The sequence below is a fragment of the Gavialis gangeticus genome, unplaced genomic scaffold (assembly GCF_001723915.1).
Source record: "Gavialis gangeticus isolate Ggan-Ray unplaced genomic scaffold, GavGan_comp1, whole genome shotgun sequence".
NCBI classification, from domain to species: Eukaryota; Metazoa; Chordata; order Crocodylia; family Gavialidae; genus Gavialis; species Gavialis gangeticus.
The window spans coordinates 82330725-82346251 of NW_017729022.1; the positions used below are offsets into that span (position 1 = coordinate 82330725).

Genomic DNA, 15527 nt, shown 5'->3' on the forward strand with positions numbered 1-15527 from the left:
ACAGCCCCAGCCCAGCCCCCCCGCCGGGAAGAGGCAGCACAGCCCTGAGCCCCAGTTTGCAGTAGGTAGCCCGCCCTCACCCCGAGCACAAATCCAGGGGGCACATGCCCTCCCACAGCTCTGTCCTGTACCCCGCCCCGGCTGGGCAATACCTGCTCCAGCCCCATTCCCTCCCTCATCACGGAGGCCTCAATCTCACTCCCCTATGCCCCCTCCCCCTGACAGACTTACCAACTGGACACTGCTCTCCAAGCTGCTGGGCTGCATATTGACAATCAGATCAGTATCAGCTGATATGGATGTTTAATAATCGGTCATCGGTATTGGCCAAAAAAATCTTTATTGGTGCACCCCTAAATATTTTGTAGAGACTAAAGCATTTACCCATTCCAACGAAGAACCAAACTGAACACTGCATTTCAGGAACACCATTTTGGGGGTTAGGAAGGGTCTCTGATTTGATGCTGTCTAGACTGCATGTAATAATATTTCTAGGGAGAAGGCAGGGTAGAGGTCTACCTTTGGGCCCCTCCAAACATGCAGATAAAGGCATAATGGGATCTAATGCACAAACTGCACAATCATGCTTTCTGCCATAGCACACAAGCATGATGGGAGGTGTAATTATGCAACAGTGCATCAGATCCCATCATGCTTTACTGCCAGGGCAGAAGGAGCTTGGGATCACAATCTCAGGCTCCTTCTACACTGGCATGTAGCCATCTCTCATGACTGGAAGCTGACTGGTGCTCCCAGCCACAAGGATACCCCATGCATCCCCATGGCTGGAAGTCCCATCAGCTAACCCAGGCTCCCAGTTACAGAGGTGCTCCAGGCATCCCCAAGTCTGCAAGCCACAGCTAATGTGGTGTTGCTCCAGGCTTCTCTAGAGCTGGGAGCCTTCATCAGCTGCAAACTTTCAGCTGCAGGGGTGCCTGGAGTGTCCCTGTGGCTGGGATCTCCATCAGCTCTAGGCTCCCAGCCAGGGGGGCACATGGGCTCCCAGCTGGGAGCCCTGGTCAGCTGACTGGGCTCCCAGCCAGGGGGGAGCACCTGGTCATATGTTCAGTTAATGATGTAATAGGAACGAGCCACAAAGTTATTATACCTATTTTGTGGAATAACTTTGTGGCTTATTTCTCCTTTCATTGCACCATTGATTGACTGAACATGTGGGTACCAACTTCAGATGTAATTAACTGGTTCATCATGTCTTAAGTGTAATGTGTAGCTGGGGCCTTATAGACTAACTCGGGGTGCTCAGCCTCTGATCTATGGGCCAAATATGGCCTGCAGAGCCTTGGAATCTGGCCCACAGGGCTCCCCACAGCTCAGGAAATCTGACAGCAGGAGAACAGTGGCACTACTGCCACCCATCTCTGCTGCCAAAATCCTAAATCCCATGAGGTGGATTGGAACTGGGTCACAACCCTCTCCCCATGTGGCCAGATTGGGGCTGGGCCGTGCTCCCTTCCCTCTGTGCAGCTGGGTTGGGGCTGTGCTGCTCTTCTTCTCACCATGGGGCCAGACTATGCCCCCTCTCTGGGGACAGCTGGTTCAGGGCCAGCTCGTGTCCACTTCTTCTCCCTCCTTTCCCTCCACAGGGCTTGGGCCACATCTTCCTTTTGCAGGGTTGAGCCATGTCCACTCTCCCCACAGGGCTGGGTTGGGACTGGGTCATCCCCCTGCCTATGGGACTGGGTTCAAGCTGAGTGAAGCTCCCTTCTGTTGTAAGGCTGGATCAGGGATAGACCAAGCCCTCTTCCCCATGTGGCTGGAACAGGGCCGGACTGCCCCCATTCGTGTGACCATATGGGAAGTGGTGTGCTTGCCCTGGCTGCTGGATTGGGTCCACCAGCCTGATCCAGATCGCAGACGGATTGGGCACTTCCCATTTGGCCTGCAGACCAAAAAGATTGAGCACCATTGGACTAACTGAATGCTATTAGAATGAAAGGATATAATTTATTTCTGAACCACAGTTCTATGTACCCAATTTTTTCACTTTCATATGGTAAAATTTTGGAGGCAAAAGGAGTAAGTTTTAAATTGCCCATATCTGAAGATACTCTAATTTGATTAGGTGTTTATAGATAAACATAACTACTGAGAAACTTCATAAATCTTTTAGTTCTGATGTAAAATCAGGATCCCTTCTCCTGGGCTTCAGTAGTCATGCAAGTAAAGATTAAAGATTCCATGTGGGTCTGTTTTGGGGGTTTTGTTGTTTTTTTGCTGAAGGAGAAGGGATAATAGAGAAATTACACTTATAGCTTATCCAAAGGTTTTCATCATTAGAGGAAAACAGGTTACTCTGCTGTGTCAGTCTCTGAGAGAGCCCTTCGTAAGTGCACAATAGAGCCTTTGTTAATCTGTGTAGTTATTGCTTCTTCATTGTCTAGTTCTTTAAAAATTTTCCAAATAATTTGGGAAAAAATGCTAAGAAAATCTAAATCCTGTGCTGGTCTTTTCACTACTGATGAAGTTGAGCCCAGGGCTCTGAACCCCTGCAGGGCTCCTGAGCTCCACATTATGATTTAAATGGAGAATAGGTGCCTGCCTGGGGCAACTTCCACCCTTTGTGAAGGGGTTTTATTCATTTTGCTCTCCTGCAGCTGAGATCAAATTCATAAAACATAAGTACATCAGAGTCCTGTGTGCTGTGTTGTCTGAGACAAAGCAAACCATGGTAAGCATATCAAAAAATATCCTTCTGGCCTCTATCCTGCAATGTGCTGAGCATCCTGGCCCTAAGCCAGGAAAGCACTTTAATTCATGATTTACTCTCTGCTCACATGCTTAAAAGTCAAGCATGCGTTTACATGTCTAGCTGCATTAGGGCCAGAGCACTCAGCATCTTACAGGACTGAGCCCTAGTAGAGTTTGTCATACCTCCTCTTTTAATATAAGCATAAGAGTGATGTTCATGTAATTCACCGTCACATAAAAAGATGCCATGATTTTCCCTCCGCACCTCCTTGTTTTAAAGAGACACATTGTCCTTAGATCAAACAAAAAAGCCATTAAGGACAAAAGAGTAATTAAGAGGGTGCAGTGCTCAGAGTACCTGCTTGAGGTTAATGGGGACTTTTACTGCTGCTGAGTGGATCACTTAATCCTTTTATTTCTGTAGCTGGCATTTCCTAGGTTTCTGCCAAAGGCTGATACCTTTAGAAAGCAGCCATCTGTTTTCGATTTATATAAATGTGTTGCAAAACTCCAGCCAAGGAATCCAAAAGTTTTATAAATTGACAAACTAGCTAGTCTTTAATTAGTGAGGGGAAAAAGTGGTTCTTTATTTGTTTTTGCTTCATTCATGTAATTTATATAGTGCACTGCTGGAAAAAGAAAAAGACTAGCACAACTGTTTTTACTTAACTTAAAGCACAGGCAAAATATCCCTCTAGTTATATAACTCGAAAGGGAAAAAAATCTGCAAAGCCACAACTATTATCAGCTGAAATTTGCACTTATAACAAGATCTGGTTTCTTGACCGTGTTGCTCAGATGAAATCCAAGGCTAGAGCTGCAAGGTATTCGCATATTTTTCCATGTTTCAGATTCCTTTGCTTCTTTTCATAGGGTACAGAGTTCATCTTATTCCTTTGTGCACCCAGCACAAGGAAGGCTTATTCCAGTCTAAATTAGCATCTATAGTCAGTCAGATAAGCTTCTCCTATTTCTAAGGTGGGAAATACGCTTCTGTGGCAACAGCAGATTGCTACGTTAGGTATTTCTGACTATTTCTGCTCATGCCCTGCCTAGGAATAGTGGCAGAGATTCCCTCTAGCCCTCATCCCCAGCCCAAAAATTGTTAACTCACTCAGGACTGGGCTAGTGGCAGTCAAGACATGAAATACATTCCATTTAATTAGTGCAAAATATTTAATTAAATCATGATAGTCTTTGGGTATGCATCATTCATTTTTAATTAAGTACCTCATGATGCAAAAGCTAACAGTGCCTTTAAGTGCTATTATCCCCTTTGTATATGTAACCCTTCTGCTGGGCACCAGTCAGCAGCAGCAAGAGCCAAGTTCAAATTTCGGGGTAGCCAAAATTTTTTTTACTGTGGTTTGAGCTCCCACCCAGAAATCTAGGATTACTGAATTTGACTGTTGTGTCCCACATAAACAAAACTCCCTCCTCACAAGCAGGGTAAACACAAAGGACAGATTTATTAGAGAAAACAAAGGAAAACTCCAAATGCATCTTAAAACATGACCACCTACAAGGCATAGTTTATAGGATGCGCTTTCTTGGGGAGAGGCAGTCCGGGACTTGGGGGGGCTCACCCAAGGGTTAGTTTGCAGGGCTTTGCATCCCTATACCTACTACTTAGCAGGACAGTCCTATGAGCTGCTTCTTGGGTTTTGCTGCATCTTGGGGAGCTGCTAGTGAGCATAGGTCCTTCTGTGGTGCAAGGGGCCCCTCATTGCTCCCTAGGAAGCTGTAGAATGGCCATATCCACTTCCACATGATGTCTTGGGGGTGTGACTGCACCCCAAAATTCCTAGTCCAAAATCCCCAGCTCTCCACCTGCCTCCACCCCTGTTGCTTCCCTACCTGCTGCCCAGAGCAAACGGGACACCAGGGCAGCTGAGCTGGTTCCTTGGTGGCTGCAGCAGCCCCACCCAGAAGCTGGTGTTGGCTGGGCCAGGCCCTTCTGCCCACAAGGGTGAGAGTGAGGCCTGTTGGGAGAGGGAGAGGGTACATATGTGGGTGCCTCGCTCCCACTCTTGTGGGTGAAAGGGCTGGGCAGGGTACAATTAGTTGGTAGGTGTTGCGGCTGGATGAAGATGCCTGGCAGCCCATGGGTCATGTTTTCCCTGCCCCTGCCCTAGACAGTAGGCCTAACAAAAGCCACAGGTATCTGCCTACATGCAGTATCTCCTGTCTCTTTCCAGCTTGCCCAAGCAGAGGAGAGAAAACAAGATACTCACATGTAGAAAACATGGGTAAACACAGCACAGCAGAGAAAAAGGAATATACAATCTTATTTGACTAAAACCATATACAACAGCACACTTTACAATACAAAATTGCTTGTACATTTTGTGTAGATTACACATATATATGGGAAATAGAAGCAAAGAAGGGTTTCCAGTAAGTGTCCTATTCCAAAGTCATTCAGTGAGTTAGTGACAGAAGTAGGAATAGGTCCTACCAGTCAGACATTTTATGCCTTTGACATCATCCCAACCTATAAGGCAAGTGATTTCTTAAGGGCTTCTTCGGGAGACTCTTTATGTCACAGGTTGTGCACTGTGCTCTGATAAAATTTTCTTTAGTTTCCCTTTGACATAATACCTAAATCCTGACCAGCATTCTACTGGATACACCAATTTTATAGATTTATTCTGTAGACAGATTTCATAATTAAAGACAAATCTTATGGCTAGATTTCCAAATGGACTGGAGGACTTTATAAGCAATGGTAAAGTCTGTGGTTTTGCAAGCTGAGACACATACCACTTGCTGGGGTGAAAACTTATGGAATGTTTTTATTCCCTCTGCAGTTCTTCAATGGTAGGTAACAGTATTACTTGTTTTCTTTTGCCCGCACGTAAATCATCAGATAATGGCCACCTTTGTGATCAGGATACCAGACTAGTGGAACAAAGGTATGTTCCATTAAAATGAACCCTATGCCCTCTGGCCTCTCCAGAGCATAACCTGCATAGGAAAGGGGAGGCTCCATGTGCTGGAACTCATAGAATTTCCCCTGAATTATTTTGTTAGTTTAAAAGAAATGAAAGAAAACAATCTTAGAAGATTTGCTGGAGATAAGCACATCTAAGGATGTCCCTTGCCTCCCTGCTGCTTATGGGGCCTCACTGGTTCTTGCTCATCCCTTAAAGAATAATGATTTTTTTTATAACCTTTCCAACCCTGACTGCTTCTGAAACCCTCTCCCTTGTTCAGTCCCTCCTAATGAAAGGATGCAGTTCAATAGCATGGATAGCATGCAAACAGCACAAAACTAGCAGAATATCAGGCTGTACTAAGCTGTACTAGTTTGTGCCATGACTGTAGAAAGGAGAGAAGTCATGAGGGCTTAACCAGCTCCTGTGCATGCTCCTTGCCCTGCTGACTCCAGAACTGGAATACTTGCAGATGGTCCTTTGAAAGCTGTGGTAGAAAGATGAAGTCCTACATTCCCATTTCTTAGAAAGATTCTTGTCCCTCCCCTGAAAGCATTCTGAAGGTGTCCCAAAATTCTTCCTACCCCCCACCCCTCCCCAAAAACAACCGCAACAACAAAAAGGTGCTGAAAAAGGTGGAGAATTTTTGCAGTGAGTTTGTGCACTGCCCAGCAAGAAATCTGCAAGTGGACCAGGTACAAACTTAACTCAAAGCCAATAATTGTAGTTCTTCATCACTTCTCCTCAGACTGGCAGAAAGGCAATGGAATTCTATATTGCCTCAGGAGATTCTGGTTACAGAGGTTGTGGATATAAGTTAATTATTTAGTCTGTTGAAAAGAACAAGGCAGGGACTTTCAAGCCTCTTTTGAAGTATTTAATCAATAGGTGACCTAAACACATTATTAAAAGAATTGGGTTTTTTTTTTCTTTTATGGCTTGCAGGTCCCAAGGGAAGAAGGAGGAAGCTATAACCTTATTGAGGGATTCCATTAAATATGGTCCAGAGTTTGCAGATGCTTACTCAAGCCTGGCTTCACTGCTGGCTGAACAGGTAAGCATCAGTGTTTTGGCTTGCACAGCATTATGCACTAATGTTACCATATGCCTAGTTTTCTCCAGCATGTAGTAAAAACATTCTTGCCAAGATATACTTATTATTCCTATCATACCTTACTTTATTACAAAAATGTAATTCTGTGAATATCTGGCTAGAGTAGTTGCTTTGTCTTGCAATCAAGTGCTTCAGTATGATAAACCCCAACTGAGAAAGCCAACAGATTGAACTGGTTTGAGGTTATGTTGTAAACTTGTTAAAGGACTTGTCCAATTCTTCCAGCTACTTGCATGGATTCCACAGACAGCCATAGCATTTTCCTTCCCTGCACATCTTTGATTCATCCCCAGAGCGGTGTCCAACTGCTGCACTGATGGAGGCAGGGATCCTGTGGAAAACACAGTAATAATCACATAATGAGAGACCATGTCTTCATGCAGCTTCACAAGGGGTCAAATTTATGTTGGTCAAAGCAACTTTAACTCTGGGTTTCATAATTTAAAGTGTATGACTACATACTTTAATAAGGTGTAATAGCATGTCTTTCTGCATATAATTTCCTGTCCTTCTAAGTTCAGATTAAATTGAGTTTTAAAGATATGTGCTGGCAGCAGGTGAATGGGGAGACTCAGGACCCCTAGATCATATTCCAGGCTCTGGAGGCAATTGTACTGTACTAGGATTAGATTCTTCTAGCTGATCCTCAACAACTTCCCTTCCAATTAACATGTTAATCATGCCCTAAATTGTAACATGCTACATGTTCAGCCCAATAAAATGGTAAACCAGCCACAAAGGTGTTCTCATGCATACATTACATATATAGGCTTTGGATATACCCCTGGCCAACCTCAGGATCAGGCAGGATACCGCTTTGAACTTCTTCAGATGCACATTTGGGATTTGAGGCATTTAATGTACTATGCCAAACATCACGTGTTTGCCATCCATGCATGGCAAGACATACAATTTTGGGGATGAGGCATCCCAATCATGTCATAATTTTAACATCTGCCCAGGGCTCCAGATTTCACAGTCAGTGCCAGATTCCATATTCTGAAATAGCTGTTACTGTTGTCTTTTAAAATTGCAGCTTAGACAAATGCTTTTCTGGAATGGTTTGAGCAGGGAGTTGGACAAAATGACTTCTCAAGGTCCCTTCCAGTCCAATTTTTTATGATTCTTTAAGGACTAACACAAAATCCACCACCTGTCTAATTTCAGGTCCCTGCTTTGCAGTATAGAGGCATTAAAGCTTTTCAAAGAAAAGGTTGCAAGAATGTTAACATTGACAAAGCACATTGCTTCTCTTTGCCTTGTTATTGGAATCCACAGAGCCATTTTGACTGAATTTTTTTTAAAACAGCCCAAATTGTTAAATTTTGGCAAAGTTATAAGCAAGTGAAAATAGGGTCTCACAATGGGAAACATTAGGAAACTTTAACATAAACAGTGCTGCTAGCCCAGGGATAGTAAATATGAGTGGCTAGAATGTAAGAACATAACAGTTGCCATTTATTGTGCCAGACTATAGGTTCACCTTGTCCAGCATCCTGTGTCTATCAGCCTATGATGCATGCTGTCTGATGCTTACTTCAGTAGATAAAGACTGCTCTGCCGCCCACTGCCCTTGCCAATGTTAACCAGGTTCTGCACAAGGGCAGTCCCTGTATCTCTCAGCCCTCTAGAGCTAGTCATGGGGCTGCAGACCCCGTGGCACTCCTTGCCTCACCATCTCAGCAAGCTGGAGCCAGTCTACCTCCAAACAGCCCACTACCACCAGCTCTGCACGCTTGTACTCTGCATAGTCCATCATTCAATTGTCACATGCTACCCTGACAAAGTGGCAGGACACCCTAGGTGAGGGCAGAGGCAAGGGTCTCCGGTGGACAAGTCTGTATTCCACCCTGATCCCATGAGCCACAGGGGACCTCAGCTGGTTGCTCCTTCCCAGAGTTGTCATCACAGGCATGTATCTAGCGTGCTTTACAGATGCCCCCAACACCTGCCCCTTTTGCCAACAGAGGGAGACTCTGGCATATGCCTACCTTGAGTGAGCCAGATTGTAGCTCCTCTTCTGCCTCCTCCAGAACCTCTTGCTGAGGCTCTGGATGCACTTCTCTCTGTCCCTTTTTTATTATGCACTCCCTATCTGTGGCCCCACCAAGCCCCAGGACCTCCTGATCAACCTCCTTCTGGTTCTGGCCAAGGTGGCCATCTACAAGACCAAGAAAGAGACTCTGGCCAGTGGGGGACATTGGCAAGTGTGGGCCTTGTCTTTCTGTTGGTTCTTCACTTATGTCTCCAGGCAGTTTTACTTCTAAGCATCCACAGACTCCCTTGACTCATTTGGGGGCCATTGTGCTCTGATCAGGGTCCCCTTCTGGATCTCTTGTTTTGAACTTGTAACCCTCACTCCTGTTACTGTTTTCTTTATTTGTCCCAAGCTATCAGTTGTTGTATTCTGAGTGGCCTCCCTTTTTAAGGGGGATTTATAGAAGTTCATGGTGGGCCTAGGCCCACTTCACCAAACACAAAAAATAGGCCTGTGACCACCAGGGGTGCCACTTCCTCCTGCCTGCTGGAGCTCCTGGACCAGGGAGTAATAGGACCTTTTCTGAGCTGCTGCAGGCTCCTATTTTCCTCACCATCACCAACTTTGCCTGGACCTACAGCCCTGTTTCCCCTCTTGCAGGGAGGGGAGGTCTCCTGCTTCACCTACCACCAGCCACCCACCTGCTGCCACACTCACCTGCAGTCAGAGGGGACCCCACAATGCCAGTGGGGCTCCTCCACTGCAAAAACCACCTGCTTTCCTGTTAGCTGCTCTGGCAGCACCCCTGTGTTGTACCCTCCTGTGGTGAGTTCTGTGGTCCACTCTCCTTCTAGTTTTTGCATACAGCTGAGTAAGCCAGAAGTGTGCTTTCCCTTCTCCCTCCCACGTGTGTCTTTATGTGTGCCTTTTTTGTGTTTTACCTTTAGCCCCGACCCCTCACCTCACCCCTCCCGCACTAAGGGCAGCCAGAGGAGGCACCCTGGACCCCCTCTTCCCCTCAGCAACTCACCCTCTCTCATCCAGTCAGAAGGAGAGTGCACAGCTGCCCTTCCTGCACCTCACCCTACCCCTTTCCACGTAGGCACCTATGGCAGGGCAAGGGCCCCTTGAGGTGGCTGCCATCTCAGTGGGCTCCAATCAGGGGGTAGCCAGTGAGAAGGGTGAAACCCAGGGGGTTCTCCCTGGCCAGTCTCCCTGGAAGGGCCACAGGGCCCCTCCAAAACCAACCAGGACAGGGTTTCCTCAGGCAAGGGCTTTTCATCATCCCCCTCCACAGGATGCGGGAGAGGCAAAAGGGCCTGTGAGCAAGAACAAAAAATCAACACCAGCAACGCCTCATTATCAGGTTCCCTGCCCACTCAGCCTTCCTCCAGCTCTTCCCTCTGTTCAGCAGCTGGAGTTACGCCTCGGCAGCTACAGGGAAACCTGCAGCCTTGGAGCCTGGGCCCTCCAGTGCCTCCACTCACACTATTTTGGGCAACCAGGATCTCGAGTGCCCACACATCTGTTTCAAAGGAGGGGGGATGGTCATTCTTGGGCACATAGCAGCACATCCCATGGCACCTGCTGATGACATCATGGTCCCATGGCACCTGCTGGTGATACCCTTCCCAGGAGGGCACTGATCACCAACCACCTGGTCCTATCCATGCTCTGGCACCATTTCAATACCCTGGCTATGCCCCCCAAGCTCCTGCCCAGTCTCCAGAGACATGCACTGGGGTTCTTCTGGCCAGGACAGCACTAGGTCTCTGCAGGTGTCCTGAGCCTCCCATTGCTTTATTTCTTCTCTGTATTTAGTTATGTCGCTAGTTGCCTCCCTGATTATAAGGGGTGTTATAGAGTTTTCTTATGGATGTAAGCCATAAATTTTCTTGGCATAACAAGTAGGCTTGTGTTACACAGTGGCAGAGTGTGGATGCTGAAAGGGAGAGTGAACTGGGTATGACTAGTGTTTTTTCCCCTCTTCCTTTCTTGCTTGCAGCTTCCAGCATTTAAGTTCTAGGAAGTTCTGATGCAGAGGCTGTATCCCTAACTCCTGTGCTCAGATAGCTACTGATGCCATTTTCCTCCAAGAATTTGTCCAATCCTTTTTGCAATCTGGCTAAACTGTCAGTTTCCTAAATATTTGATGGCAATGAGTTCCACACTTCAATGACACGCCAGTATAAAAAACTTCCTTTTCTTAGTTTTAAATTTACTACCTACTAGTTTCATTTTGTGGACCCTAGTTCTGTAAATAATAAATCCCTATTTACTTTTTCTTCACCATTTAGTATTTTGTAAGCTCTTAGCATGTCCCCCTCAAGTTTATCTTTTCTAAACTGAATAGGCCTAGCCTCTTTAATTCCTCCTCATATGGAAGCTCCTCCATACCACTAATCTTCTTTATTACTCTTCTCTATACCTTCTCTAGTTCTTTTATATCCTTTTTTAGGTGTATGGACCAGAACTGGGCATGGTATTCAAGTGTGGACACATCATGGATTTATAAAGGGGCAAAATAATACTTTCTGAAAGATAGTTCTACTTGCTAGTTTTCTATTTTATTTACTTCTCCTTCCTTCTAGGCAACAGTAAGATATTGCCAGATCTTTGCAAGATAGCTAGAAAGATCTGTGATGACTGGCTATAGTAATGTCAGGAGATGTTCTTTGAGTTTTCATTGTCTATGTGCTTGTATATACCCACATAGGGAGTCAAGGGAGAGCCCCCACATCATGTTCATTGCATGAAAACTGAGTTTTGAGTAAGTTCTTCAGTGGAACAGACTTTTGATAGTATATGAAATGAATCATTCACAAGTTACAAGTGGTTTTAATCCTAGCTGAATTTCCCTAATTAGAAGCAGTGGTCGGAAGGTTAGCACAGAAATAAAACCATAGAGCTATAATACCATATGTCCAAGTCAGATTTCATTAACTGTAGTTCCACTGCACTAAGAATGCTAAATGCAACAAAAATCCATCCTACTTCACATACATAGTTTGTTTGCCCTTCTATGGCTTGATTAAAGGAGGTCAATAAATAAATAAATAGATACAGTTGTCTACAGTTTCCTCTGAAAGTAACAAATTCCTTTAAGATTGTTAATGCCGCCTCATTCTCAACTACAGCAGCCCATACATTGAGGTTACTTCTGCACACACAAGCAGTCCTCTTGACTTCCTGGTGACTGCACATGCTGTATATGGCTACAGGCTACAGAATTGGACCCTAAATTTACACAGATCCCTGAGGAATATATAACAGGAAACTCTGGCACTGTCGGCCTGATGGTATATGTGTTGGTAAGGGGAAATTAGATCTCAGCTTTCAGTTTTGTTTTTATTTTATTTTTTTATCACTTTTGCTTCTTTAAAAAATGTTATTGTGACCCTTTCTTCTTAAATGTAGCAGACGGTGGATCAAATACTATTAGGTACTTTTAACACCTACAGTATGCAAAACCTATCACAGACTTCTAAATTAAAGGTGACTTTATGCAGCTGTAGAGGGAGTGTTAGAAAAAATTCTCTCTCAGATGTATGAAAAGGGGGTAGGAGGTGCTGGAAGTTCCCCTTTTAAATTACTTTTGTGAAGTGACCATGCTTATGACAAACTGCTGCTGCTGAGGCTTTGTGTTAAGGTTAAGGAGGGAGAGAGCAGGTGGAACTGACACAATGAAATAGCATCTTGATTGCCTTGGCTGGATCTAGACAGCATTTTCTACAGTAATTTAAAGGCTATGAATCTGAAATAGGGCTTAAAGTTCCTTTGCTCCTGTAGTTGTAAAAGATGCACTTAAGAAGAATGTCTCATGCTTAAGGGAATTAGCCTGTAACTCAGTGTAATTGCCCACTCCTCCCCCTAAAAGGTGATTTTCAACCACAGCAGAACCCTTATAAATATGGTTTTGCTTGACCAACATTTCCCATCATCCTTTTCTGCTTATGAAGATATTTGCACCTTTAATAAAGGCTTACTTTCTTTTTCTGCTTGATCTCATAGTTCAGTTGCAGCTTACTGTTTGTGCTATAACTATCTGTTGCCTTGGCAATTGTGCTGATTCCAGACATTCACAATTCTGATTTCTGACTGCTTTTATGCACAGCAACCCTATTAGCTTGCTGGAGGCACTCTACGTTTACTCAGGTATACAGTATTGCTACCTCCATTATGTTTATAATGCATTTCATGATACTTGGTTGTTTTCTTCAGTTCAGTCTTCATATTTTGGAGTCAAGGGATTTTATAAGAATTTCAGTTTACTTTTTTTAAAAGATTTTTTTCTGGCCTTCCTGGTTACAGAGAAAAGGTTGAAGATGTGACCCAATTGTGCCTAAAGGCTCAGGAGCAACCAGAAAGGAAATAAAGATCTCTAAATGCATTGTTTTTAACATCTACAAATTCTCATTAATATTTTAAGTCAGTCTCCTGAGTTCAAAGGCCTGATTTCTGGTTTTCACAAAGTTGAGTTTGGCGCTATTGATTGCACCAGAAGAATCAGTTCCCTGGGACTTTACTATGATTTCATTTTAGGACACGAATGTTCAAATGGCAGCCTTATCTGCAGTCCTTGGGACTCCTGGTGCTGCTCCCTGCACCACTCCTGCTTTTGCTGCTGCCTCAGGAGTCTCCAGGCTTCTCCTCTCTCCTTCATCTCTGGCTTCCGGGTTGGGCTCACAGGACCAAGGAAGCCCATCCCAGGAGGCTTGGGTGAGACCCAGGGACTCCATGCAGAACAGGAGTACCAGCATAATGCAGTGGAGGAACGTCACTATGAGGTGCAGTAGGGTTGTGGCCCCTGTGGCACCATGCCACATGTGACCCACGGGGCATGTGGGCTGTGCATCATGTGGGCCCCAGCCACTGAGTAATGGGACAGCCCTGATTTAAGAGAACACAGGGGAGGGAGCAAGCTCAGGCATTAAGTCATGAGCAAACTCTTCTAGACTTCAGGCCAACATGTTGGAACTTCCCCAGAGAATGTATCCCAGGCTATCCAGTGAGCCTGGTACAAGCTGAGATGGGATGCTGAAAGCTGAGGTAGTGCTTTATGGATACTTAATGGATACTTGTGCTGACAGATATGATAAATGTCAGTAAGTCTGCTTACTTGGATTTGAGCCCCCATTAATGCAATGTAATATAAAAGTTTTTTGTTTTCAGCATAAGTAAATTCAACAAGGAAAACACCCTTATATGCACACACACACAAAGCTGGAAGTTAAAATCAGCTGAAAGGAAGGCGTGCAAACAGCTTAGGAAATGTACCCATTAATGTCTCCCTGACACAGATTTTCTCAGAAAGTTGTTCAGTTATTTTCCTGATGCCAGCTGTACTTTTTCCCCAGCCCCACAAAAATTAAAGGTGTTGTTAATTCCATACAAAAATATGTGAAGTGTCCAAACTGAGCAATTTTGAAGTGTTTCAACTTTTTATCATGCTCTTTTTATTTTTGCTGGCTGACCTTTTATCATGTAAATGTGAAAGCATTTAACCATGACAGACCATTTGCTTTCATCAGACCAGTTTTTTCCAAAAACCATTAATTTCAGCTCTCTGTTTCCTAAATGAAAGGTGTAGAGAAGACTCTTGCATTTTGAAAAGAAAAAAAGGGAACCTGTAGACCATATTTTGTTCTTGCCCTTCTTAAATCTAGAATAAGTCACTAAAGAAACTCTAGGATTTGCCGGCATAGCTGAGAACAGAATTTGAACCTGAGCAAAATAGCAAAAATATGTTGTTCCCCCCCACAGTGAACACATTTTCCTGTGAACAGCTACAGGAACCAATATCTTTCAGTGCCCAACTTAGCACCCTAATGGAACCTGATTTTCAAAAAATGGGAAGCACATGATTTGTCACTTTAAGCCAAGATACACAAAATAACCTGTAATAAAGCAAAATTAGTCATTGGAAAAATGGGTGAGGGTAATGTGGAGCAGAGAGTTCATGACTTTTCATTTGTTTAAACTCAGATATTTGTGAAAATCCCCCTTGGTAAACTCAGGTTCTTCCCTAGGCCACCTCTGAAGATCACTAAACAGCTCATCAAAGTTGGAGTCCCAGGATGGGATCATAGTTTGGGGTGCTCCAGGTCACTATGGTGAAGGTGCAGGAACAGAATTTGGTGGTAGAAATTTGCACACTGCCTGTCTACACATGGCTTGGCTCTGACCATTACATACCTTGTGTTCACAAGCATTAAATAATACCTCCCACAGCAGACTGTGAATGGAGAGGGCAGGGAGAAAGCAGGAATGCTTTAGCACTCTTATGTAAGTGAGCAGGCAGGCCATTTGCTTGTACCAGCTGGCTGGTGGGAAGTGGAAACCTTAAAAGTTGCTGTGTGATCAGAATTTGAGACCTTATTTTCATCTCAGAACCAAGCTGCAAACACATCTGGCTCATACCAGGCAAAATGTAGATTTTCCTATGCAAGGTATCCTAAAGTGTTTTACAAAGCAAACAGCTGTAGCCTGATTTTCCAGAACTACTGAGTTTCTGAAAACCCCCTTAAATATCTATGGTTGCTGCAGGTGCTCAGCACATTTGAAAATCATGCTATTTGATACTGGTGATATTGTGAGATAGCTGTGCAGGAAGAATAGCAGTCTGTGCTCAATAACTGTATACACAGTCTTACACAGTGGAACCTATTTTATTCAATATCTTACGCCAGCATAACTGCTTGGGTGAATCAGACGGGACTCTATTTTGGTAAGGAATAGAACCAGATCTTCCCTGGCACTGGATAAGAGCCCAGTCTTCATTGAGCAGGCT

The 15527-nt window shown here is 44.5% G+C and overlaps 1 protein-coding gene across 2 annotated transcripts in view; it reads left to right on the top strand.

The window, feature by feature from the left end:
* The window catches only part of TMTC1 (transmembrane and tetratricopeptide repeat containing 1), a 337017-nt gene that overhangs the window by 293230 nt on the left and 28260 nt on the right, over positions 1 to 15527 (top strand). For both annotated transcript variants that reach the window (XM_019515485.1, XM_019515486.1), the window contains exon 13: positions 6591 to 6699. In XM_019515485.1, the coding sequence (XP_019371030.1) occupies positions 6591 to 6699 (109 nt within the window). The remainder of the gene's footprint in view (positions 1 to 6590; positions 6700 to 15527) is intronic.